We start from the raw sequence: 26,404 nt of genomic DNA, 5'->3' as shown, positions 1-26,404 counted from the left end.
CGTTTTCTATGACATTTTGAGGTCAAAAAAAATGTTGACTTTTTGTGGCCGAAAAAAACGACATACTATACTATGACGTTTTTTATGACATTTTGAGGTCAAAAAAAATGTTGACTTTTTGTGGCCGAAAAAAACGACATACTATACTATGACGTTTTTTATGACATTTTGAGGTAAAAAAAAATTTGGACTTTTTGTGGCCGAAAAAAACGACATACTATACTATGACATTTTTTATGATATTTTGAGGTCAAAAAAATGTTGACTTTTTGTGGCCGAAAAAAACGACATACTATACTATGACGTTTTTTATGACATTTTGAGGTCAAAAAAAATGTTGACTTTTTGTGGCCGAAAAAAACGACATACTATACTATGACGTTTTTTATGACATTTTGAGGTCAAAAAAAATTTTGACTTTTTTTGTCTGATTTTGACGCCTTACTATACTATGACGTTTTCTATGACATTTTGAGGTCAAAAAAAATGTTGACTTTTTGTGGCCGAAAAAAACGACATACTATACTATGACGTTTTTTATGACATTTTGAGGTAAAAAAAAATGTTGACTTTTTGTGGCCGAAAAAAACGTCATACTATACTATGACGTTTTTTATGACATTTTGAGGTCAAAAAAAATTTTGACTTTTTTTGGCCGAAAAAAACGACATACTATACTATGACGTTTTTTATGACATTTTGAGGTCAAAAAAAATTTTGACTTTTTTTGTCTGATTTTGACGCCTTACTATACTATGACGTTTTCTATGACATTTTGAGGTCAAAAAAAATGTTGACTTTTTGTGGCCGAAAAAAACGACATACTATACTATGACGTTTTTTATGACATTTTGAGGTAAAAAAAAATGTTGACTTTTTGTGGCCGAAAAAAACGACATACTATACTATGACGTTTTTTATGACATTTTGAGGTCAAAAAAAATTTGGACTTTTTGTGGCCGAAAAAAACGACATACTATACTATGACATTTTTTATGATATTTTGAGGTCAAAAAAATGTTGACTTTTTGTGGCCGAAAAAAACGACATACTATACTATGACGTTTTTTATGACATTTTGAGGTCAAAAAAAATGTTGACTTTTTGTGGCCGAAAAAAACGACATACTATACTATGACGTTTTTTATGACATTTTGAGGTCAAAAAAAATTTGGACTTTTTGTGGCCGAAAAAAACGACATACTATACTATGACGTTTTTTATGACATTTTGAGGTCAAAAAAATTTTTGACTTTTTTTGGCCGAAAAAAACGACATACTATACTATGACATTTTTTATGACATTTTGAGGTCAAAAAAAATTTTGACTTTTTTTGTCTGATTTTGACGCCTTACTATACTATGACGTTTTTTTATGATATTTTGAGGTCAAAAAAATTTGGACTTTTTTGGCCGAAAAAAACGACATACTATACTATGACGTTTTTTATGACATTTTGAGGTCAAAAAAAATTTGGACTTTTTTTGGCCGAAAAAAACGACATACTATACTATGACGTTTTTTATGACATTTTGAGGTCAAAAATTTTTTTGACTTTTTTTGGCCGAAAAAAACGACATACTATACTATGACATTTTTTATGACATTTTGAGGTAAAAAAAAATTTTGACTTTTTTTGTCCGATTTTGACGCCTTACTATACTATGACATTTTTTATGACATTTTGAGGTCAAAAAAAATTTTGACTTTTTGTGGCCGAAAAAAACGACATACTATACTATGACGTTTTTTATGACATTTTGAGGTCAAAAAAATTTTTGACTTTTTGTGGCCGAAAAAAACGACATACTATACTATGACGTTTTTTATGACATTTTGAGGTCAAAAAAAATTTGGACTTTTTGTGGCCGAAAAAAACGACATACTATACTATGACGTTTTTTATGACATTTTGAGGTCAAAAAAAACTTGGACTTTTTGTGGTCGAAAAAAACGACATACTATACTATGACGTTTTTTATGACATTTTGAGGTCAAAAAAAATTTGGACTTTTTGTGGCCGAAAAAAACGACATACTATACTATGACGTTTTTTATGACATTTTGAGGTCAAAAAAAATTTGGACTTTTTGTGGCCGAAAAAAACGACATACTATACTATGACGTTTTTTATGACATTTTGAGGTCAAAAAATTTTTTGACTTTTTGTGGCCGAAAAAAACGACATACTATACTATGACGTTTTTTATGACATTTTGAGGTAAAAAAAATTTTTGACTTTTTTTGGCCGAAAAAAACGACATACTATACTATGACGTTTTTTATGACATTTTGAGGTCAAAAAAAATTTGGACTTTTTGTCGCCGAAAAAAACGACATACTATACTATGACGTTTTTTATGACATTTTGAGGTCAAAAAAAATTTGGACTTTTTGTCGCCGAAAAAAACGACATACTACACTATGACGTTTTTTATGACATTTTGAGGTCAAAAAAAATTTGGACTTTTTTTTGGCCGAACAAAACGACATACTATACTATGACGTTTTTTATGACATTTTGAGGTCAAAAAAATTTTTGACTTTTTTTGTCCGAAAAAAACGACATACTATACTATGACGTTTTTTATGACATTTTGAGGTCAAAAAAAATTTGGACTTTTTTTGGCCGAAAAAAAAGACATACTACACTACGACGTTTTTTATGACATTTTGAGGTCAAAAAAAATGTTGACTTTTTTTGGCCGAAAAAAACGACATACTATACTATGACGTTTTTTATGACATTTTGAGGTCAAAAAAAATTTGGACTTTTTTTGGCCGATTTTGACGCCTTACTATACTATGACGTTTTTTATGACATTTTGAGGTCAAAAAAATTTTTGACTTTTTTTGGCCGAAAAAAACGACATACTATACTATGACGTTTTTTATGACATTTTGAGGTCAAAAAATTTTTGGACTTTTTTTGGCCGAAAAAAACGACATACTATACTATGACGTTTTTTATGACATTTTGAGGTCAAAAAAAATTTTGACTTTTTTTGTCTGATTTTGACGCCTTACTATACTATGACGTTTTCTATGACATTTTGAGGTCCAAAAAAATGTTGACTTTTTGTGGCCGAAAAAAACGACATACTATACTATGACGTTTTTTATGACATTTTGAGGTCAAAAAAAATGTTGACTTTTTGTGGCCGAAAAAAACGACATACTATACTATGACGTTTTTTATGACATTTTGAGGTCAAAAAAAATGTTGACTTTTTGTGGCCGAAAAAAACGACATACTATACTATGACGTTTTTTATGACATTTTGAGGTCAAAAAAATTTTTTAATTTTTTTGGCCGAAAAAAACGACATACTATACTATGACGTTTTTTATGACATTTTGAGGTCAAAAAAAATTTGGACTTTTTTTGTCTGATTTTGACGCCTTACTATACTATGACGTTTTCTATGACATTTTGAGGTCAAAAAAAATGTTGACTTTTTGTGGCCGAAAAAAACGACATACTATACTATGACGTTTTTTATGACATTTTGAGGTCAAAAAAAATGTTGACTTTTTGTGGCCGAAAAAAACGACATACTATACTATGACGTTTTTTATGACATTTTGAGGTCAAAAAAAATTTGGACTTTTTGTGGCCGAAAAAAACGACATACTATACTATGACATTTTTTATGATATTTTGAGGTCAAAAAAATGTTGACTTTTTGTGGCCGAAAAAAACGACATACTATACTATGACGTTTTTTATGACATTTTGAGGTCAAAAAAAATGTTGACTTTTTGTGGCCGAAAAAAACGACATACTATACTATGACGTTTTTTATGACATTTTGAGGTCAAAAAAAATTTGGACTTTTTGTGGCCGAAAAAAACGACATACTATACTATGACGTTTTTTATGACATTTTGAGGTCAAAAAAAATTTTGACTTTTTTTGTCTGATTTTGACGCCTTACTATACTATGACGTTTTCTATGACATTTTGAGGTCAAAAAAAATGTTGACTTTTTGTGGCCGAAAAAAACGACATACTATACTATGACGTTTTTTATGACATTTTGAGGTAAAAAAAAATGTTGACTTTTTGTGGCCGAAAAAAACGACATACTATACTATGACGTTTTTTATGACATTTTGAGGTCAAAAAAAATTTTGACTTTTTTTGGCCGAAAAAAACGACATACTATACTATGACGTTTTTTATGACATTTTGAGGTCAAAAAAAATTTTGACTTTTTTTGTCTGATTTTGACGCCTTACTATACTATGACGTTTTCTATGACATTTTGAGGTCAAAAAAAATGTTGACTTTTTGTGGCCGAAAAAAACGACATACTATACTATGACGTTTTTTATGACATTTTGAGGTAAAAAAAAATGTTGACTTTTTGTGGCCGAAAAAAACGACATACTATACTATGACGTTTTTTATGACATTTTGAGGTCAAAAAAAATTTGGACTTTTTGTGGCCGAAAAAAACGACATACTATACTATGACATTTTTTATGATATTTTGAGGTCAAAAAAATGTTGACTTTTTGTGGCCGAAAAAAACGACATACTATACTATGACGTTTTTTATGACATTTTGAGGTCAAAAAAAATGTTGACTTTTTGTGGCCGAAAAAAACGACATACTATACTATGACGTTTTTTATGACATTTTGAGGTCAAAAAAAATTTGGACTTTTTGTGGCCGAAAAAAACGACATACTATACTATGACGTTTTTTATGACATTTTGAGGTCAAAAAAATTTTTTAATTTTTTTGGCCGAAAAAAACGACATACTATACTATGACGTTTTTTATGACATTTTGAGGTCAAAAAAAATTTGGACTTTTTTTGTCTGATTTTGACGCCTTACTATACTATGACGTTTTCTATGACATTTTGAGGTCAAAAAAAATGTTGACTTTTTGTGGCCGAAAAAAACGACATACTATACTATGACGTTTTTTATGACATTTTGAGGTCAAAAAAAATGTTGACTTTTTGTGGCCGAAAAAAACGACATACTATACTATGACGTTTTTTATGACATTTTGAGGTAAAAAAAAATTTGGACTTTTTGTGGCCGAAAAAAACGACATACTATACTATGACATTTTTTATGATATTTTGAGGTCAAAAAAATGTTGACTTTTTGTGGCCGAAAAAAACGACATACTATACTATGACGTTTTTTATGACATTTTGAGGTCAAAAAAAATGTTGACTTTTTGTGGCCGAAAAAAACGACATACTATACTATGACGTTTTTTATGACATTTTGAGGTCAAAAAAAATTTTGACTTTTTTTGTCTGATTTTGACGCCTTACTATACTATGACGTTTTCTATGACATTTTGAGGTCAAAAAAAATGTTGACTTTTTGTGGCCGAAAAAAACGACATACTATACTATGACGTTTTTTATGACATTTTGAGGTAAAAAAAAATGTTGACTTTTTGTGGCCGAAAAAAACGTCATACTATACTATGACGTTTTTTATGACATTTTGAGGTCAAAAAAAATTTTGACTTTTTTTGGCCGAAAAAAACGACATACTATACTATGACGTTTTTTATGACATTTTGAGGTCAAAAAAAATTTTGACTTTTTTTGTCTGATTTTGACGCCTTACTATACTATGACGTTTTCTATGACATTTTGAGGTCAAAAAAAATGTTGACTTTTTGTGGCCGAAAAAAACGACATACTATACTATGACGTTTTTTATGACATTTTGAGGTAAAAAAAAATGTTGACTTTTTGTGGCCGAAAAAAACGACATACTATACTATGACGTTTTTTATGACATTTTGAGGTCAAAAAAAATTTGGACTTTTTGTGGCCGAAAAAAACGACATACTATACTATGACATTTTTTATGATATTTTGAGGTCAAAAAAATGTTGACTTTTTGTGGCCGAAAAAAACGACATACTATACTATGACGTTTTTTATGACATTTTGAGGTAAAAAAAAATGTTGACTTTTTGTGGCCGAAAAAAACGACATACTATACTATGACGTTTTTTATGACATTTTGAGGTCAAAAAAAATTTGGACTTTTTGTGGCCGAAAAAAACGACATACTATACTATGACGTTTTTTATGACATTTTGAGGTCAAAAAAATTTTTGACTTTTTTTGGCCGAAAAAAACGACATACTATACTATGACATTTTTTATGACATTTTGAGGTCAAAAAAAATTTTGACTTTTTTTGTCTGATTTTGACGCCTTACTATACTATGACGTTTTTTTATGATATTTTGAGGTCAAAAAAATTTGGACTTTTTTTGGCCGAAAAAAACGACATACTATACTATGACGTTTTTTATGACATTTTGAGGTCAAAAAAAATTTGGACTTTTTTTGGCCGAAAAAAACGACATACTATACTATGACGTTTTTTATGACATTTTGAGGTCAAAAATTTTTTTGACTTTTTTTGGCCGAAAAAAACGACATACTATACTATGACATTTTTTATGACATTTTGAGGTAAAAAAAAATTTTGACTTTTTTTGTCCGATTTTGACGCCTTACTATACTATGACATTTTTTATGACATTTTGAGGTCAAAAAAAATTTTGACTTTTTGTGGCCGAAAAAAACGACATACTATACTATGACGTTTTTTATGACATTTTGAGGTCAAAAAAATTTTTGACTTTTTGTGGCCGAAAAAAACGACATACTATACTATGACGTTTTTTATGACATTTTGAGGTCAAAAAAAATTTGGACTTTTTGTGGCCGAAAAAAACGACATACTATACTATGACGTTTTTTATGACATTTTGAGGTCAAAAAAAATTTGGACTTTTTGTGGTCGAAAAAAACGACATACTATACTATGACGTTTTTTATGACATTTTGAGGTCAAAAAAAATTTGGACTTTTTGTGGCCGAAAAAAACGACATACTATACTATGACGTTTTTTATGACATTTTGAGGTCAAAAAAAATTTGGACTTTTTGTGGCCGAAAAAAACGACATACTATACTATGACGTTTTTTATGACATTTTGAGGTCAAAAAATTTTTTGACTTTTTGTGGCCGAAAAAAACGACATACTATACTATGACGTTTTTTATGACATTTTGAGGTAAAAAAAAATTTTGACTTTTTTTGGCCGAAAAAAACGACATACTATACTATGACGTTTTTTATGACATTTTGAGGTCAAAAAAAATTTGGACTTTTTGTCGCCGAAAAAAACGACATACTACACTATGACGTTTTTTATGACATTTTGAGGTCAAAAAAAATTTGGACTTTTTTTTGGCCGAACAAAACGACATACTATACTATGACGTTTTTTATGACATTTTGAGGTCAAAAAAATTTTTGACTTTTTTTGTCCGAAAAAAACGACATACTATACTATGACGTTTTTTATGACATTTTGAGGTCAAAAAAAATTTGGACTTTTTTTGGCCGAAAAAAAAGACATACTACACTACGACGTTTTTTATGACATTTTGAGGTCAAAAAAAATGTTGACTTTTTTTGGCCGAAAAAAACGACATACTATACTATGACGTTTTTTATGACATTTTGAGGTCAAAAAAAATTTGGACTTTTTTTGGCCGATTTTGACGCCTTACTATACTATGACGTTTTTTATGACATTTTGAGGTCAAAAAAATTTTTGACTTTTTTTGGCCGAAAAAAACGACATACTATACTATGACGTTTTTTATGACATTTTGAGGTCAAAAAATTTTTGGACTTTTTTTGGCCGAAAAAAACGACATACTATACTATGACGTTTTTTATGACATTTTGAGGTCAAAAAAAATTTTGACTTTTTTTGTCTGATTTTGACGCCTTACTATACTATGACGTTTTCTATGACATTTTGAGGTCCAAAAAAATGTTGACTTTTTGTGGCCGAAAAAAACGACATACTATACTATGACGTTTTTTATGACATTTTGAGGTCAAAAAAAATGTTGACTTTTTGTGGCCGAAAAAAACGACATACTATACTATGACGTTTTTTATGACATTTTGAGGTCAAAAAAAATGTTGACTTTTTGTGGCCGAAAAAAACGACATACTATACTATGACGTTTTTTATGACATTTTGAGGTCAAAAAAATTTTTTAATTTTTTTGGCCGAAAAAAACGACATACTATACTATGACGTTTTTTATGACATTTTGAGGTCAAAAAAAATTTGGACTTTTTTTGTCTGATTTTGACGCCTTACTATACTATGACGTTTTCTATGACATTTTGAGGTCAAAAAAAATGTTGACTTTTTGTGGCCGAAAAAAACGACATACTATACTATGACGTTTTTTATGACATTTTGAGGTCAAAAAAAATGTTGACTTTTTGTGGCCGAAAAAAACGACATACTATACTATGACGTTTTTTATGACATTTTGAGGTCAAAAAAAATTTGGACTTTTTGTGGCCGAAAAAAACGACATACTATACTATGACATTTTTTATGATATTTTGAGGTCAAAAAAATGTTGACTTTTTGTGGCCGAAAAAAACGACATACTATACTATGACGTTTTTTATGACATTTTGAGGTCAAAAAAAATGTTGACTTTTTGTGGCCGAAAAAAACGACATACTATACTATGACGTTTTTTATGACATTTTGAGGTCAAAAAAAATTTGGACTTTTTGTGGCCGAAAAAAACGACATACTATACTATGACGTTTTTTATGACATTTTGAGGTCAAAAAAAATTTTGACTTTTTTTGTCTGATTTTGACGCCTTACTATACTATGACGTTTTCTATGACATTTTGAGGTCAAAAAAAATGTTGACTTTTTGTGGCCGAAAAAAACGACATACTATACTATGACGTTTTTTATGACATTTTGAGGTAAAAAAAAATGTTGACTTTTTGTGGCCGAAAAAAACGACATACTATACTATGACGTTTTTTATGACATTTTGAGGTCAAAAAAAATTTTGACTTTTTTTGGCCGAAAAAAACGACATACTATACTATGACGTTTTTTATGACATTTTGAGGTCAAAAAAAATTTTGACTTTTTTTGTCTGATTTTGACGCCTTACTATACTATGACGTTTTCTATGACATTTTGAGGTCAAAAAAAATGTTGACTTTTTGTGGCCGAAAAAAACGACATACTATACTATGACGTTTTTTATGACATTTTGAGGTAAAAAAAAATGTTGACTTTTTGTGGCCGAAAAAAACGACATACTATACTATGACGTTTTTTATGACATTTTGAGGTCAAAAAAAATTTGGACTTTTTGTGGCCGAAAAAAACGACATACTATACTATGACATTTTTTATGATATTTTGAGGTCAAAAAAATGTTGACTTTTTGTGGCCGAAAAAAACGACATACTATACTATGACGTTTTTTATGACATTTTGAGGTCAAAAAAAATGTTGACTTTTTGTGGCCGAAAAAAACGACATACTATACTATGACGTTTTTTATGACATTTTGAGGTCAAAAAAAAGTTGGACTTTTTGTGGCCGAAAAAAACGACATACTATACTATGACGTTTTTTATGACATTTTGAGGTCAAAAAAAATTTTGACTTTTTTTGTCTGATTTTGACGCCTTACTATACTATGACGTTTTTTTATGATATTTTGAGGTCAAAAAAATTTGGACTTTTTTTGGCCGAAAAAAACGACATACTATACTATGACGTTTTTTATGACATTTTGAGGTCAAAAAAAATTTGGACTTTTTTTGGCCGAAAAAAACGACATACTATACTATGACGTTTTTTATGACATTTTGAGGTCAAAAATTTTTTTGACTTTTTTTGGCCGAAAAAAACGACATACTATACTATGACATTTTTTATGACATTTTGAGGTAAAAAAAAATTTTGACTTTTTTTGTCCGATTTTGACGCCTTACTATACTATGACATTTTTTATGACATTTTGAGGTCAAAAAAAATTTTGACTTTTTGTGGCCGAAAAAAACGACATACTATACTATGACGTTTTTTATGACATTTTGAGGTCAAAAAAATTTTTGACTTTTTGTGGCCGAAAAAAACGACATACTATACTATGACGTTTTTTATGACATTTTGAGGTCAAAAAAAATTTGGACTTTTTGTGGCCGAAAAAAACGACATACTATACTATGACGTTTTTTATGACATTTTGAGGTCAAAAAAAATTTGGACTTTTTGTGGTCGAAAAAAACGACATACTATACTATGACGTTTTTTATGACATTTTGAGGTCAAAAAAAATTTGGACTTTTTGTGGCCGAAAAAAACGACATACTATACTATGACGTTTTTTATGACATTTTGAGGTCAAAAAATTTTTTGACTTTTTGTGGCCGAAAAAAACGACATACTATACTATGACGTTTTTTATGACATTTTGAGGTAAAAAAAAATTTTGACTTTTTTTGGCCGAAAAAAACGACATACTATACTATGACGTTTTTTATGACATTTTGAGGTCAAAAAAAATTTGGACTTTTTGTCGCCGAAAAAAACGACATACTACACTATGACGTTTTTTATGACATTTTGAGGTCAAAAAAAATTTGGACTTTTTTTTGGCCGAACAAAACGACATACTATACTATGACGTTTTTTATGACATTTTGAGGTCAAAAAAATTTTTGACTTTTTTTGTCCGAAAAAAACGACATACTATACTATGACGTTTTTTATGACATTTTGAGGTCAAAAAAAATTTGGACTTTTTTTGGCCGAAAAAAAAGACATACTACACTACGACGTTTTTTATGACATTTTGAGGTCAAAAAAAATGTTGACTTTTTTTGGCCGAAAAAAACGACATACTATACTATGACGTTTTTTATGACATTTTGAGGTCAAAAAAAATTTGGACTTTTTTTGGCCGATTTTGACGCCTTACTATACTATGACGTTTTTTATGACATTTTGAGGTCAAAAAAATTTTTGACTTTTTTTGGCCGAAAAAAACGACATACTATACTATGACGTTTTTTATGACATTTTGAGGTCAAAAAATTTTTTGACTTTTTTTGGCCGAAAAAAACGACATACTATACTATGACGTTTTTTATGACATTTTGAGGTCAAAAAAAATTTTGACTTTTTTTGTCCGATTTTGACGCCTTACTATACTATGACGTTTTTTATGACATTTTGAGGTCAAAAAAATTTTTGACTTTTTGTGGCCGAAAAAAACGACATACTATACTATGACGTTTTTTATGACATTTTGAGGTCAAAAAAAATTTGGACGTTTTGTGGCCGAAAAAAACGACATACTATACTATGACGTTTTTTATGACATTTTGAGGTCAAAAAAAATTTTGACTTTTTGTGGCCGAAAAAAACGACATACTATACTATGACGTTTTTTATGACATTTTGAGGTCAAAAAATTTTTTGACTTTTTGTGGCCGAAAAAAACGACATACTATACTATGACGTTTTTTATGACATTTTGAGGTAAAAAAAAATTTTGACTTTTTTTGGCCGAAAAAAACGACATACTATACTATGACGTTTTTTATGACATTTTGAGGTCAAAAAAAATTTGGACTTTTTGTCGCCGAAAAAAACGACATACTACACTATGACGTTTTTTATGACATTTTGAGGTCAAAAAAAATTTGGACTTTTTTTTGGCCGAACAAAACGACATACTATACTATGACGTTTTTTATGACATTTTGAGGTCAAAAAAATTTTTGACTTTTTTTGTCCGAAAAAAACGACATACTATACTATGACGTTTTTTATGACATTTTGAGGTCAAAAAAAATTTGGACTTTTTTTGGCCGAAAAAAAAGACATACTACACTACGACGTTTTTTATGACATTTTGAGGTCAAAAAAAATGTTGACTTTTTTTGGCCGAAAAAAACGACATACTATACTATGACGTTTTTTATGACATTTTGAGGTCAAAAAAAATTTGGACTTTTTTTGGCCGATTTTGACGCCTTACTATACTATGACGTTTTTTATGACATTTTGAGGTCAAAAAAATTTTTGACTTTTTTTGGCCGAAAAAAACGACATACTATACTATGACGTTTTTTATGACATTTTGAGGTCAAAAAATTTTTTGACTTTTTTTGGCCGAAAAAAACGACATACTATACTATGACGTTTTTTATGACATTTTGAGGTCAAAAAAAATTTTGACTTTTTTTGTCCGATTTTGACGCCTTACTATACTATGACGTTTTTTATGACATTTTGAGGTCAAAAAAATTTTTGACTTTTTGTGGCCGAAAAAAACGACATACTATACTATGACGTTTTTTATGACATTTTGAGGTCAAAAAAAATTTGGACGTTTTGTGGCCGAAAAAAACGACATACTATACTATGACGTTTTTTATGACATTTTGAGGTCAAAAAAAATTTTGACTTTTTGTGGCCGAAAAAAACGACATACTATACTATGACGTTTTTTATGACATTTTGAGGTCAAAAAAAATTTGGACTTTTTTTCGCCGAAAAAAACGACATACTACACTATGACGTTTTTTATGACATTTTGAGGTAAAAAAAAATGTTGACTTTTTTTGGCCAAAAAAAACGACATACTATACTATGACGTTTTTTATGACATTTTGAGGTCAAAAAAATTTTTGGCTTTTTTTGTCCGATTTTGACGCCTTACTATACTATGACGTTTTTTATGACATTTTGAGGTCAAAAATAAGTTTGACTTTTTTTGGCATTTTTTGACACCTTACTATACTATGACGTTTTTTATGACATTTTGAGGTCATCACTGCTTGATGCTTTAATTCTGTCTTTTGTCCAGGCCTTCTGACTAATGTTATTACCGCACATAGGTCTTCCATTGTCAAGTTCCAGTCTGCTTATAACTTTTCCTGGCTGGACAACCCCATTACACATCAGTTTTTTGAAGTTTTTTTTTGCCAGTGTATGACTCTGTGACTCACTTGTGTATATCTGTGTGTGTGTGTGTGTGTGTAATCAGCAGGAATGTGCTTAATTAAGCGAGATAGGGTGGCGGAGGCCTAAAGGGGGCAATAAAAGAACAATCTCCCCATTCTGTCGGGTCTCCCCTCCGGGAAATGGGTGACACATGCGGACAGTGAGGACATCAGGAGTCTGTGTGAGTCACAGGATGACAAACATCAGCTGACAAAGTAACTCTAAAGCTATTTTAAAGCCGAATCGTATACAGTGTGCATTATATACCCAGATGAATAATATTTCAATTTCCGTTGATTGTCACCTAAAATTAGAATTGTTCTCAAATGGAAACTGATCCTGTAAATCTCCAGTGAATCAAACTGGGACAAACCCATAGTGTGTTATTACCTCTGACTCAACCACTTGTGTGTGTGTGTGGGATATTCTCAGCTCGGCTCTGCCATGTTTCCTGCATATGTCTCTCTCTGTGTTGCCAGGTTTGATGAGTGGCTGAATATGTTTGTCTTCCTGCAGGTCATTAAGCTCAGCCAGGCCCTGCGTGGAGCCAATAATGGCTACTGCATAGATCTGTAATGAAGATGTGGAGAACAGAGGGAAGCATCCAGTGGTAGGGCTGACAGTTGCTGTAGCAACCACATAATACAACAAGAGAAGGAAGGGAGAAGAGCCGGCCATTTTGGGTATGTGAATTTTGATGTTGCAATGCTGCTGTGGAAAGAGCTGGATTGTTGAAAGTTGAAATCTGATCTATAAGAAGAAATGCTTCAGAAATGATCTGAATGAAAACTTGCATTTTTTTTTGTTTATATGAATGAAAGCATCTTTATTTAGGTATACTCTCAGATGCCTCACAGCTGTTGTTCTTGTGTGATCTTCAGGCAGCAACCTGGCAGCTTAGAAGACCTGCATTAGCTGATATTAGTAGACGTCATGCCTTATTCATGAGCAACACTCACATCATCTCCATCCCTCCAGCTCAACAGTCCCTCCTTTCCATCCCCCAACATCTGCAGCAGTGAGTTAAAGCCTGCTCCTTTTGTTTTGCTTGGTGACGTCTCCCATGGGCTATTTATAGGGACGTATGCTATTGTGTAAGACCTTGTGAAAGGCACAAAGACCCTGAGCGGCCGACCATGTTCCCTGTAGTCTCTGAGAGGAAAGATAAGCTCCAATATGATGAGCTAGAGCAGAAGTGAGTTTAGGTGGAATGAGCTGTATAAATGTAGACTTTTTACTTTATCACTCTTATTTTTTCCTCATGCTTTGTTAGTCTGTTTTTTGTATTCAGACAACAGGAGATATAACACAAACAATCAGCCATTGTTTTTAAAGGAAGATTCTACTGTGAATTAATTGGCTGATGTGCTTGTAGCTGGTACCCAACAACAGAGGAAGTGACTTTCCTGTATTATCTGTTCTACTATACTTTCATTGACAAACTCAAATTTCTTTAAATACCACAGTATTTAAAGAAATTTGCTACAGTACAGTTGTTGCATCCTGCTACAGTTTAAAATAGAGCTGTGTTGATAAAATTGATTCTCCTATTCTGAATCGATTCTCATTTTATTTTCTAAAGATCGATTTGTATGTGTTCGCGTACAAATTCGCGTCATCGAATTCACGCATGCGCGCATGGTGTGAAGCTACCAAACAATGAACATGGCGTCGGACGTAATTTAGTAATGCCCAAGTTTGCACTTTTTTTATTTTTAACATTAACTAAGCATTGCTTACTATCCGACGATGTTCATAGTTTGGTAGCTTCACACCACGCGCGCATGCGTGAATTCGATGACGTAAATTCGTACTTGAGCATGTATGAATCGATCTTTACAAAATAAAATGAGAATCGATTCAGAATAGGAGAATTGATTTTATCAACACAGCTATAATTTATACAGTTTTGGTTTGTTTTATTAAAAAGAAGCATCACAATAAAGTGCCCCAATTCAGTCATCATATATTCAGGGAACAGTTTTTAAAAAAGGAGCAAATCTATGTCCATTTTGTGTCTCACAGTCACAAAGACCACATGAAATGGACCAGGGATGAGGAACAAAGCTTCATTTGGAGTACTGCAGTCCTGCTGAATGTGGGTCACACAGACAGAAACCCTCAGGAAAGATTGTTAATGCACAGCTGCACACTGGACTCACAGGTGAGTCTAGCAGTGTAATAGTTAAAAAGTTAGCTCACAAAGAAGCAGTAGCCAATGCAAGTTAATAAAAGGAGAAATACAAACATTAGTATAAAACAAATGACACAGACAATATTTTTTAAATGATTTCAGTATCTTTTTATTTGAAATGTCAGTGTCCAAGAGAAAATAAAACAGCAATATAAATATTAGCATAAAAATAAGAGTAACACAGGGGTATAGCGTGGGGGCTAAGCATTTGATAAGAAAGATAATACAGCAGGATAGAGCAGTATTAATTCAGCAGCAGACGGACTTACACATATATAATATTTATAATCATTTGTTCATATGGACAGAAAGAGAATGAGAGGCATTCTTTCACAAATGCACGAGATAAAATCACCGCAAAAGAACATTAAGAGGTTACAGAAGGATAGAAACATTTCCATATTTTTTTTGTTTTGTTTCTTTACAGGGTGATAAAAGATAGTAGAGAGAAAATGAACACAAAAATATGCGCAACACATATCACAGGTTAACTAGTCTACGTGTGTCACTTTGTTTACTTATCTAAAGTTATCTTTGTTTATTTACACTGAAGAGTTAGTTGGCTTCCATGGTGCTTAGTTACTACATTGCAACACAAACTGTTGAAGAACATCTCAGATTTTTATTCATTATTCTTTTATTTATTTATTTTTTTAAACTGTGGTTTTTGTATTTTTCTTGAAAAACAAAATGCAACACATTCCAGTAGTAAGCCACGCCTTGTGGAGAGGGACTTTTATTTTGAAAATGTTGGACGTGGTCCCTACTATACAAACAACTGGCTCATACCATCGACAGGACTTGTGTTTATTTACAGTGGGGAAGAGCCTCACAGGACCAGAGAGCGGAGGGGAGAGGCGAGTGGTAAAAAGGCTGAGGTTTCCCACTGATTTCAGTGGAGAAAGGACGTTTCAAAGGGCTCTCGAGTGGTATCTCCTCACCAACAGGGACAGCTGTGCATGGCTCTGTTGACCCCTACCTGGGTCAGTGCATTAGAGAAAGTTTAGGGGGTGGACGGGTCAACAGTGGTTCCTCTGTACATTCAGTGGGTAGAGCCTAGATTTTGTTTTTCCCCACCCCCCTGGTTGATGTAATGGTGCCACCTCAGTCTGTGTACCCTTCAGCACAGCTCCCTCCACTCCCCCGACCCAGCCTGCAAGCTGCCTTATCTCATGCAGTTTTATCTGGCCAGGGGCCTGACAGACAGACAGATGGATGGCAAAGTAAAGACTTCATTTCTTATACAAACAATTCCTCTATGCTATCGAATCATTATCTCCCAAAGAAAAAAAACATGTTACTGTGTCACATCAATAAGTTTCTTCAGCACTTCAGGATAGTGAGGGGAAATACTCTGTCGAGGCCCTAGAGGCCTGCAAAGTGTCTAGAAACTCCTAAGCACTTAAGTTTACCACATCTACGCGTTTCCCTAAAGACCAAAGTGATTTACTACCCCTACAGCATCTCATCTCCAGAATACGAACAGTGCATTTCTCTTTGTTTGGCTCTCAACATGGGGTAGTGAGTGAGGGGAGGACACGAGCTGGGTATGAAGAAGGGAAGGTAGAGGGTGCAGGACATGTCTGTGCCCATCTGGAGGTGTCATACAAGAAGCCGGTCCCTGCTGTTTTACCACCTGCATGGACAGCATGGCTCTTGACTCCATGACACAGTGCCATGCCGCTCCACCCTCTGCCAGCCCTTCCTCTGGGTGCATGCTCAGGTCATACAAAATAACAGGAGGTTAAAATCTTATCTTTTAAACTATGATTACAAAAGTAATTTTCATTTTGTGTCAAGTAAATGCTACATGTGCATTATATTGACCTGCGATTGGAGGGAGGAGAATAGATTGAGGGTGTCCTCCTCTTTGCTTTTGCAATGCATAGTTTGCGATGCTAAACTAGTATATGTGGTTTGAACCTTAAAGAGCATGCAGAAGAGTTTGTAATACCTGTCAAACAACAGCCTTATATCCACAGGACTTATGCTTTAAGACCCTGCAAGACTGACCCTATATAGGAATCTAATGGATGGCAACTAGCGTACTTTACAATAGCTGACTTTCCACCTCAGGGAAAGAGAACAATAAATCCAACATGAAAGACATTAACATTTCTTCTCTTAATACATCACTGTGTATAGCCTTGTCATCCCAGCAAGGTTCGTTACACTGAATCTCTTTGTCCAAGTTAATCTGATTTTGCCAAAAGAAGAAGAAAAAAAAAATCACAATAACCCCCCATAACCTGCCAAAAATATCTACCAACAAAGAGTACACCAGCAATACTAGACCTTTAGCACAGCACGGGTTATCAACACCAGCAACAACCTTCAACACATTCAGATTCTTCATGACACTCTTTCAAAGAACCATCAGCATCGCCCATGCGGCCAAAATTGATTTGCTGTCAATATTTAGACCGTGGCTAGCATGAGTGACAGCAGAGCAGTCAGATACCTAATGGGGGGATATGGGGGGTTGAATTTCTCATCAAATCAGGCCAGGTTTATCATTCCTCCACCTCTCTTCGTCCAGATCTACTTCTTCTCCTTCTTGGTGGACTTCTTCTTGGAGGCAGGGGTCTGGGCGGCCTTGGGGGGCTCGGGCTGGGCTGAGGCCTGGGGCGGGGGCAGTGCCTGCTGGGTGGCCTGCTGGGCAGTGGCCTGCTGCTGCTGGGGGTTGGAGGTTAGGGTGGCTGTGCTGCCGGGGATGTAGACGTTCTGGCGGTAATCGGGCACGTGCTGCAGAGTGAACTGGGGGCTATAGCGGGTGCTAAGGCCCATGGTGCCAGGCCCCAGGGTGGCTGTAGCCTCGCTCACTTCTGGGGAGAAGAGAGATAGAGTGGGGGAATAAGGGGTTAGGAAGGAGAGGGAAGAGAGAGATGAAACTTGTTAGACAAAAGAATTTGAAGATTTTTAGTGTGACAGTGTTACACAGAAGTGGTGAAATAAAAACAGGTCATAAAAGGAGATAAAACTAATTACTTTAAAAAATTATAAATGATAAGACACTTGATTAAAGGGTAATTCAGTGTGAATATTAGATTTCTTTATAACACACCCAGGAAAAACATGAGGTTGCTGTAAGCTAAATTAAAAACTGAGGGCATGACTGTAAAAAATACGAACAAAAGAGGCACAAGAGATGTTACAAAATGGTTCATAGTGTGCATTTTTTACAGGAATGCAGAAACACAGAGGAGCATGCTGGGGAGAGTGTTTCATCATTTTCTGTCACGCATGGCCTGAGTCTGTGTGAGAATGACGTAGCTGCTCAGCTCATAATTCTCCCACAGCCCCTGCATTGCAGAGCCAGAGACACAAACGCACCCTCCCCCATCCTGTAGTTGCTCTCAGCCTATATAAACACATATATGTACACACAAAAACTGTCATGCTAACTGCACTGACTTCATACTGAAAACATAGCTATATCAGCTATATAACAATGCACTGTGACATTAAGCCTAGAGGAGAGACGTCCTTCAGCATTTATCATAGACACTGTTTGTTCTTTCCTTCCTGATGGCACAAACTGTTTGTTCTATCTAACTTTGTGCTGGCATGCAGGTTACCTCTTTGCCCAAGACAGAGCATTTTCTTTCTCCGTTCACTCAGACAGAAAAAAAAATCCTCACAACGTCCGGTGGAGTGTCCAGGGGAAGGGCAGGGTGTGTATGTGATGTGTCAGTGGTTAAAATAACAGTGGAAACAATGACTTGAGTCTATTTGGCAATGCATCTTGTCCCTTCGCCATTTCTGTGTTATTTAGTGTTTTCCTGTCACTATATTCGGGGCCTGTTTTCAAAGCCAATTTTTGGTGTATTTTTTCATGTGATTACTAAGGCCTCCACAGTAACAGCCCGAAGATGAGACAATGTGTGTGTGTGTAGGACAGAAGAAGGAGGATATGTGTGGTGGAAAATAGGAATCTTTGGTTGTGGGGTGGCCTGAAGGCTGCATATTACTTAAATATTCATGTAGCTCTGCTTATGATAAAACATTGTTCATGTGATCAGTGGGTTACAGTGGAAACACGCATCCCTGTCATGTTGTTGAATTCAACAAGCTGTACTGTTTATCTGAAGAGCTGCAGGTTGTGACGTTCCTTGTCTGAATGTCACTACATGGAAACATCAATGTGGACAGAGAGGGCTTTATCACTGAGTGAGTCTGGCTAGTTTCCCTCCAAACTAACAGGATCCTAAACAAATCGCTGCTTCTCATGCTCACTGGCTGAACTGAAACTGATAGAAATGGGTTTGAAAAGGAGAAGATGAATTAATCCGAGGGAGGAAAAAGATGATAAGGTATAGGGCTCACCGTTGGCTGCAGCCATCAGGGCCTGGAGCTGCTCAGCTTCAGTAGGGGGTTGGGGCCAGGGGCCAGTTCCCATGGCAACCTCAGGTCCTCCGGTTGCCCTGTAGCGAAAACGAGAAAAGAAGAACTGAAAATAACTTGTGGTTTGTCCTCTGCAGTGTGTCCATGTGTGTGTTTAGCTCAGTGGACAGTTGGTGGTTTATGGTGTAAAAGGCAAAGCAGCTGATGGCAAAGTACACAGCCTGAAGAGAACTCAGCGAGGATAACAAGGAAGATGTGTAGTTTACAAAACAGGGTGTGTCGCAAACAAACACGCACTCAAACGCACTCTTTGTTTAAGAATGTACAAATGTGTCTGCGCACAGAGACACAGTACTAAGCGTGTTCGCACACACAGTTAAACACTGTACAACATTCACACTTTCTCTCCGGTATGACCACGAGCACTGTGCCGTCTAGTAAATCTCATTAAATATTTAATGATCCCACCTTTAAAGGAAATAGCTGTCTGCACAATCACACATGCAGAGCTCAGTGAGCATTGAGCATTTCCATCTGGGCAAACTTCACCTTCAAAGGCTTGTTTATTTAAAGTCGGCAATTTGCATGTGGGGGCAACAAAGGAGAAAGCAGACCTGCGATCTATTATGCTCACCGACTCATTTCCATTCCCACACTTGTGCACACCAACACAGGCTCCACAACTGACAATTAGGTCACAGTGTTTTAATCATGGCCGTGCTCCTCTTCTCAAATTGCTAAAAAAAACAAAGATATCTAAGAGTACAAACAACATAGATGGTTTTAACTACTCTCTCAACATGCTGAATTGTGTCTGTGTGTGTAATAACACTGGTTATTTGACTGTTTTGGGCAAAAACAAACCACCTGAGGGCATTTATCCTCCATGATGGATTACAGTAACACTGAAGTCTCAAGTCCTCAAGCTATAGTAATACCTGATTAAAACAAGACTGTATGCACATTGATAATGTGTTAAAGAAATGGGATGTAAAGAGGAAAGCTGCCCATTCTATTTAAAACTAACTAAAAAACCCTCGGACAAATTGGCCTGCTCAAGGGAATTAAGAGAAAGTAAAGGACACAATGAGGGGGGAAAAGTGAAAAAGGAATGCTGACACAAAAACTCTGTACAAGAGCAGGTTGCCAGATTGCACTGCCAAAACTCTGAAGTGGCTTTCACTTGAGTGCCAGAGAGAGACTGAGGGAGAGAAACATGTACGTCCTGTGCCAGGCAGCCAATGAGAAACAGGCTGTGTAAGAGCACGGTCAGTAAAGCCAGGGCAGCCATTTTGTGGCTCTTTACCTCAACTAAGATAAAAGGGAATGCTTCATTTGGGCCAAATTAGCGTCTCTCTGTGCTTATCACATCCTGTGGTTGTGTTAAGCGCTTCCTGTGGTTAGGATTATCACTTCCTGTGGGCAAGGTTGTGAACTGTGGTCCAGAGGGACGTCCTCGGTTGGCCAGACATCCTCTGCAACCTTATCCGATATGTTTTATCTCCAGTGGATGACTCTCCTTGTTGTTTTGCAGAGAACCTTCCAGACAGTAACTTCAAACTTAATTTTAAGCTAATAGAGTCAGTCACATGGCGTACATGCTGACATCTGTCTCATCTGCATGTTGACTTCAAGCATTGAATGTGGAGTGCTGTTTCTCCATTAAGGAATTTTTCACACTCTAACAGGCATTTTAAAGAGATCAGTCTTGAAACAGTTCTTTTCATTTTCTCTGTCTTTGTCACCCAGTTGATAAATCACATGACAAAGCCACATGTGGTGATGTTGAGCTACAATCATCACAGACACACATCAAAGGCGACACTGTATGGTAAGCCAGTTCCCTAGAAGGAGAGAAAACGAGAGCTCTCAGACTAAAATGACTATATGTATAGCGACACATACAAGGCATAGCAAATCTACAAAACACTGCACGCAAACTCAAAAGTCTCACAATCCTTTCTACGCCACAGCAGGCATTGTGGCCTATGCACATCGATCAACAAACCCCATCAAACTTTTAGGGAGACTAACAGAAGCTATGGGTTAAGTACATCTACACACAGCACAGCACTCAACTGCAGTGCACTACCTATAAAGATTTTAGCCACTGTCTGCCCTTATCAGCTGATCAGGTCCCTCTTCCACCAAACACTGACTATATAAAACTGAAGACAGATCAGTTAATAAGGACAGAGAGCGACCATACAAAGTCTACGTCTAAATTGGTACCTTGTCCCACTCTTCGGCGTCCATCGTATGTGTGTACCGTACGGCATGTGGGGACTAAAAACACAACAAGTTATACAGTCTGAAAGAATCATTTTGTATTTGACTGATGGTTGGGCTTAGAGTTTCAAAAGAAAAAAAAAGGAAAATGAGAATATTGTGCTCTAGATCTCTGTGGAAAATATGTTGAGTCTGTAATATCCATTTAAAATACCAGAGATGGGAAGTTAGTTTTCTTTTTATTGACCACTAACATGAATTATGTCCAATGTATCCATAATCCCAGTGGTCTCTTCTAAAACTGCAGTGGCTTGTGCTTGTGTGTGTCTAACATTTTCGTGACTTGGCGCAACAGGGTACTTTTTCCCCAGCTGGAGGAATGTTTCAGGGAGAAGCCTCGACTGATAGAAGGTGTTGTGCAATCATTGTTGTGAAAACTGTTACTGCAGGCATTCCATCTTAGTCTACACCACATGGGCAAATAGCAACAAACACGCTCACTAAAACGCACAACTGAAATACAAAAACACAATTGTCTGTTGACATTTAGATAAGTAAATTTCAGTCAGTGTGCCCCCCCCCCCCCCCCTTCAGATGGTAGAAAATGACGGCGAGAGCAATAAGGAGAAACACACCATCCCAACCCCCCACCCCCAAGCTCTGGTCACCATCCCTCATCAGTAGTACTGAGTGATGGCACACAGGCTCAGAGAGCGCAGAGAGGAGAGGAACAGGAGGGGAGGGGGAGGGGGAGTGGAAGCTGCGGCAGCCATTTTATAAAGCAGCCTGGAAAACAGGCAGAGAGACGCTGTGTAAATCAGGAACTCATGGAGCGGAATCATGCAATAAAACACAAGCATGAATTACATCACCAACACAATGTGATTCAAAGTCTGATACAGATGTTGAAATTATGATTCCAGTGTCATCAGTACTTTCAAAATAAGCATTTTGCTGGCAACTACTTCTTATGGCTACAGCACCACCTCCCTATTTTTTTTTATCCCTCCTTCGTCACTCTCTCTGCTTTCACAATAAGCTGCACCTGTGCAGCACAATGTCTTTGATATTATTGGGCATTTCTCCAGTGTGTGTGTCTGTGTGTGTGTCAGTTTACTCACCCGCTGGGTCCAGGTCTCTGTCCCTGTGTGAAGCGCCAGTCATTGTTGGGGGGCTTTTGCTGTGGAGAGAACAGAAGATGCAACATGAAACTTATGTTTCACTGCAACAACAGCAAGACCTTTTTGAGGTTTGTCATATGACCATTTGGTTCATATGATGTTGCTTCGCAGACGACGCATCTGTGTCTGTGATGGTGTTTATGTCTGCGTGAATCCTTATGTGTGTCAGTCTGTGACTTAGAAAAACCTCTTCATTTTTTCAGTAAGGCTCAACAAAGGGTTACAGACGGCAACGGATATCTGTGTACTCAGGCATCCATGTAGTTCCAAGAGCTGTGGAGCATAAAATGCAGCAGAGGAGCGTACACACACACACACACACACACACACACACACACACACACACACACACACACACACACACACAAACAAACTAGGACTGTGCTTATAAAACAGGCCTCAGAACTAAAAACAAAATGCAGACAGTATCAAAAAGAGAACTACTTGATCACATAAGTGGGGAATCAGCTATATACCAATGTAATGAGTCAGAAAAAATGCGTCACTGCAGCCAGAGAATGAATCGAATGTCCAGAGGACCTGCATCAGGACATGCAGGCAAAACAAAACTATGACACTCCCCCATAACTGTGGCTTGCACTGATGAGACTTTCTGAGAGATAGATTGGTCAGCTTCCCACTGAGTTAACTGAGTAACTGCAGGGCTCTTATAAAGATTACTTTAACAGATACAGAGAGAGTCTGTGAAAGACGATCCTGTTTGTTATTTTGAGACCAAAACTTCATGGAGATGAGACTAAGATGGTGGTTCAGCAGGGATAAAAGCCTCTCTCATCTCTGTATGTCTCTGCTACACTCTATTAATGTCTTCAAGCCCATTGCAGTCTTGTCCATCTCTACCTCACTGGCCATGTCACCATGTCTTTCTCATCTCTCTCGCTCTTTCCCTCTCTCTCAGGCTCTCTTGTTGTTCAGTGATGCGGTGAATAGACCCTTGGCTTGGCTCCAGATTCTGCAGCCTAATCGACACAAGAGCTCCCCGGAGAGAGAGGCCAGCAGGATGATGTGCTGCATTATTAAAAGAGCTGTTCTACCCGAGGGAATCATCGAAAGAAACAAGAGAGCAGGAGAGAAAACAGAAAGAGAAAATCCATGGAAAAAACACAGATGCAAAAAGGAAGAGCATGAGAGAGTGGTGACTGTCACGACTGGAGCATCTATTACAATATAGGTAAATAAGGAGCAAATGCACCAATGAATGGTAACTTACTGAAGGCACAAAAAGAACAAACAGGCAAACACAGGTTGTTGAAACAAGTGAAATGGGAAATAGTGTTCGGCATCCCGCCACACATTACACAGAACTTAAAAGCAGCTTAAATAGAAGAGGGAAGAAAGTACTGTGGTTCATTGGATGGTCTGCTAAGAGCCATGCATTGTACACAACACTACAATGTGCAAGAGGGAGTGTGAATGTAAAGAAATAAAAGAGTTGTGTGGCAATCTGTGTTCACTCACTAGTACAATTACTGAACAACCCTACAATGCATGTAGTGTTGAGTGAAAATAGCTGTCAGCGGATTAAATTTAATTGTTGTCTACAAACACCTACTACTACTACTACTACTACAAACACCATTAGTCAAGTCTTCAACACTCGGGAAAAAGAAAATAGAGTCAGAACAAAAGCAGACAAGTCTGCTTACCCTTGTCCCCATAACAAACTGAAATACCAGAACTCACAGTGTTATAGTTACAACATAAAGCCATAAAATGAGGATGAGAAGAGCAGTTTGGTTGATGTTAAGAGTCTAAAAACGGACTCAGAGACGTGTATGTGAGCGTGGGCATGTAAGTCTGACTGCGTTTAGGTAGAGAGAGAAAAATATCAGCACTGAGTGGAGGCAAACATCCACAGAGAGGCCCAGCATTCCAGCTGTGTGACTCGTTCTTACCACACATTCACAGACACAGACTTGTCATTTCCAAGGTCAGATCCCACTCCATGCATGTGGAATAAAGGGTAACAGACTCTGTGCTGGAATACTGGGCCCCACTGCTAGCTTAAGTTAAACAGCTGATATACTGTTATTCTTTATGCTTCATTATGGACAGCTTGGCTGCACGTACTCATCGCAAGCAGACAGGTAATATCCATAAGAATGCAATTTTCTCCTGCTCCAGTGCAAACTCAAACAGGGATTTTCAAACACTAAACTGAACCACGAACAGTTAAGAGTTGCTGACTTCTTAAGGCGGTTCAGACGACAACAGTTGCCAGGGAAAACAAATCCCAAGCCAGGTTTAATAGCACACAGGGATCAAAATCTAATTGATTAATTGACTAGCCCCTATTATCTGAGCATCTTTAGCTGTGCTTGTTTCTTTATTACATTGTCTCTGAAGTGAGTCAATCTCCAAAGAAAGATGAGATGAAGGTATTCAGTATGCCAAGATGTTTTTTTTTTTAAATTATTCGGAGCGCAAGTTATATCTAAAGTCACAAAAGAGCGAGAGAGCGAGAGAGAGAGAGAGAGCAAGAGAGAGAGAGAGAAGGTCAGCCAGACTACCCAGCATGCTTGGCCAATGTAGAGAGATGAAGGGATTATTACAGTTCTGTGGGGCCTCAGTTCTCATCCGATAGAAAAACTTTTATACCAGCCTGGAAGCTTTACACAGTCAATCTGCTTCCCTTACATCTTTAAGCTGAACCAAAGAGCTTTGAGAGGTCTCCAGGTGAATTACAACCTGACGGAGCTCCTTGGCTACTGCACCATGACATGTGTCAGCTGAAGCGCTATGATCTTTAGAGATGAGATGGATATTCATTATGTGAGCACTGGCTTCATCAGGGAGTATAAGCTGGACTGACCAGCACATGGGAACATCTGGACTCAATCCAGCATGTTTGTGAATTTTAATTTGCTTTAGAAAAAATCTGGATTACTAGTTAACCACTTCTTTATCACGACACACAAATATTTATCCAGGTGTACAAAGGAAAATCGATATAATATCACCTGGTCCACCTGGTGCTCTTTTTGGAAGATCCAGTTTCCTAACACGCACACAGATTGTATTGGTGTTAAAAGAACTATAGCTGGACTGCACCTGGTGCTCTGTCTATAAAGAGGAAGTTGTTTCTGTTCCGTGGCTGTGATAATCTTTAGCACACACGTACACACCACACAATATAACCTTTAGCACATAGAGGCAGACACATTCACTCCCTCATGCTGTGTCCCAGCTATCTCACATTCTTGCCAAAAAACAGTTCTTTAATGCTAGGCAATGATTAGGTCAGTGGAAATCAGGATGGTTAACCTCTAAAATGCTGGATCCATGTTAATTCAATAAGGGAAAAAACCTAGCACTGACGCAAGAGAAAAGCACATTGCTTGCTTTTAACATTATTTTTCCTTAAACAAACATCATGACTCAACTGACAAAACCCTTGAGGACAGTTTCACAGAACCGCATGAGCCAGTCTGTCGCATGTGCAGTTTTATCGTCCATAAAGAGGTATATTTACAAAACACCCGGCCTAATGCTGTACACGTGCCAACAAACTCCCACAGTCTCACAGACCGAAAAGCTCATGGTCATGGGA

General features: G+C 36.1%; 1 protein-coding gene across 11 annotated transcripts in view; it reads right to left on the bottom strand.

Annotated features, from left to right (window-relative positions):
* Window positions 1-15,642: 15,642 nt before the first annotated feature.
* LOC121188170 (protocadherin gamma-A4-like) overlaps window positions 15,643-26,404 on the bottom strand; it is a 205,088-nt gene continuing 194,326 nt past the window's right edge. For 10 of the 11 annotated variants that reach the window (XM_041047776.1, XM_041047778.1, XM_041047774.1 and 7 more), the window contains exons 2-4: window positions 22,774-22,832; window positions 19,406-19,503; window positions 15,643-17,904 (exon numbers count right to left, since the gene is read on the bottom strand). In XM_041047776.1, coding sequence (XP_040903710.1) covers window positions 17,621-17,904; window positions 19,406-19,503; window positions 22,774-22,832 — 441 coding nt within the window. In that variant the 3' untranslated portion in view covers window positions 15,643-17,620. The remainder of the gene's footprint in view (window positions 17,905-19,405; window positions 19,504-22,773; window positions 22,833-26,404) is intronic. The other variant, XM_041047773.1, reaches the window with a different exon arrangement.

This window comes from Toxotes jaculatrix, chromosome 10 (assembly GCF_017976425.1).
Source record: "Toxotes jaculatrix isolate fToxJac2 chromosome 10, fToxJac2.pri, whole genome shotgun sequence".
Taxonomy (NCBI): Eukaryota; Metazoa; Chordata; class Actinopteri; family Toxotidae; genus Toxotes; species Toxotes jaculatrix.
Note: the sequence above shows the minus strand (reverse complement) of the source record. Positions and strands in the feature narration are given on the sequence as shown.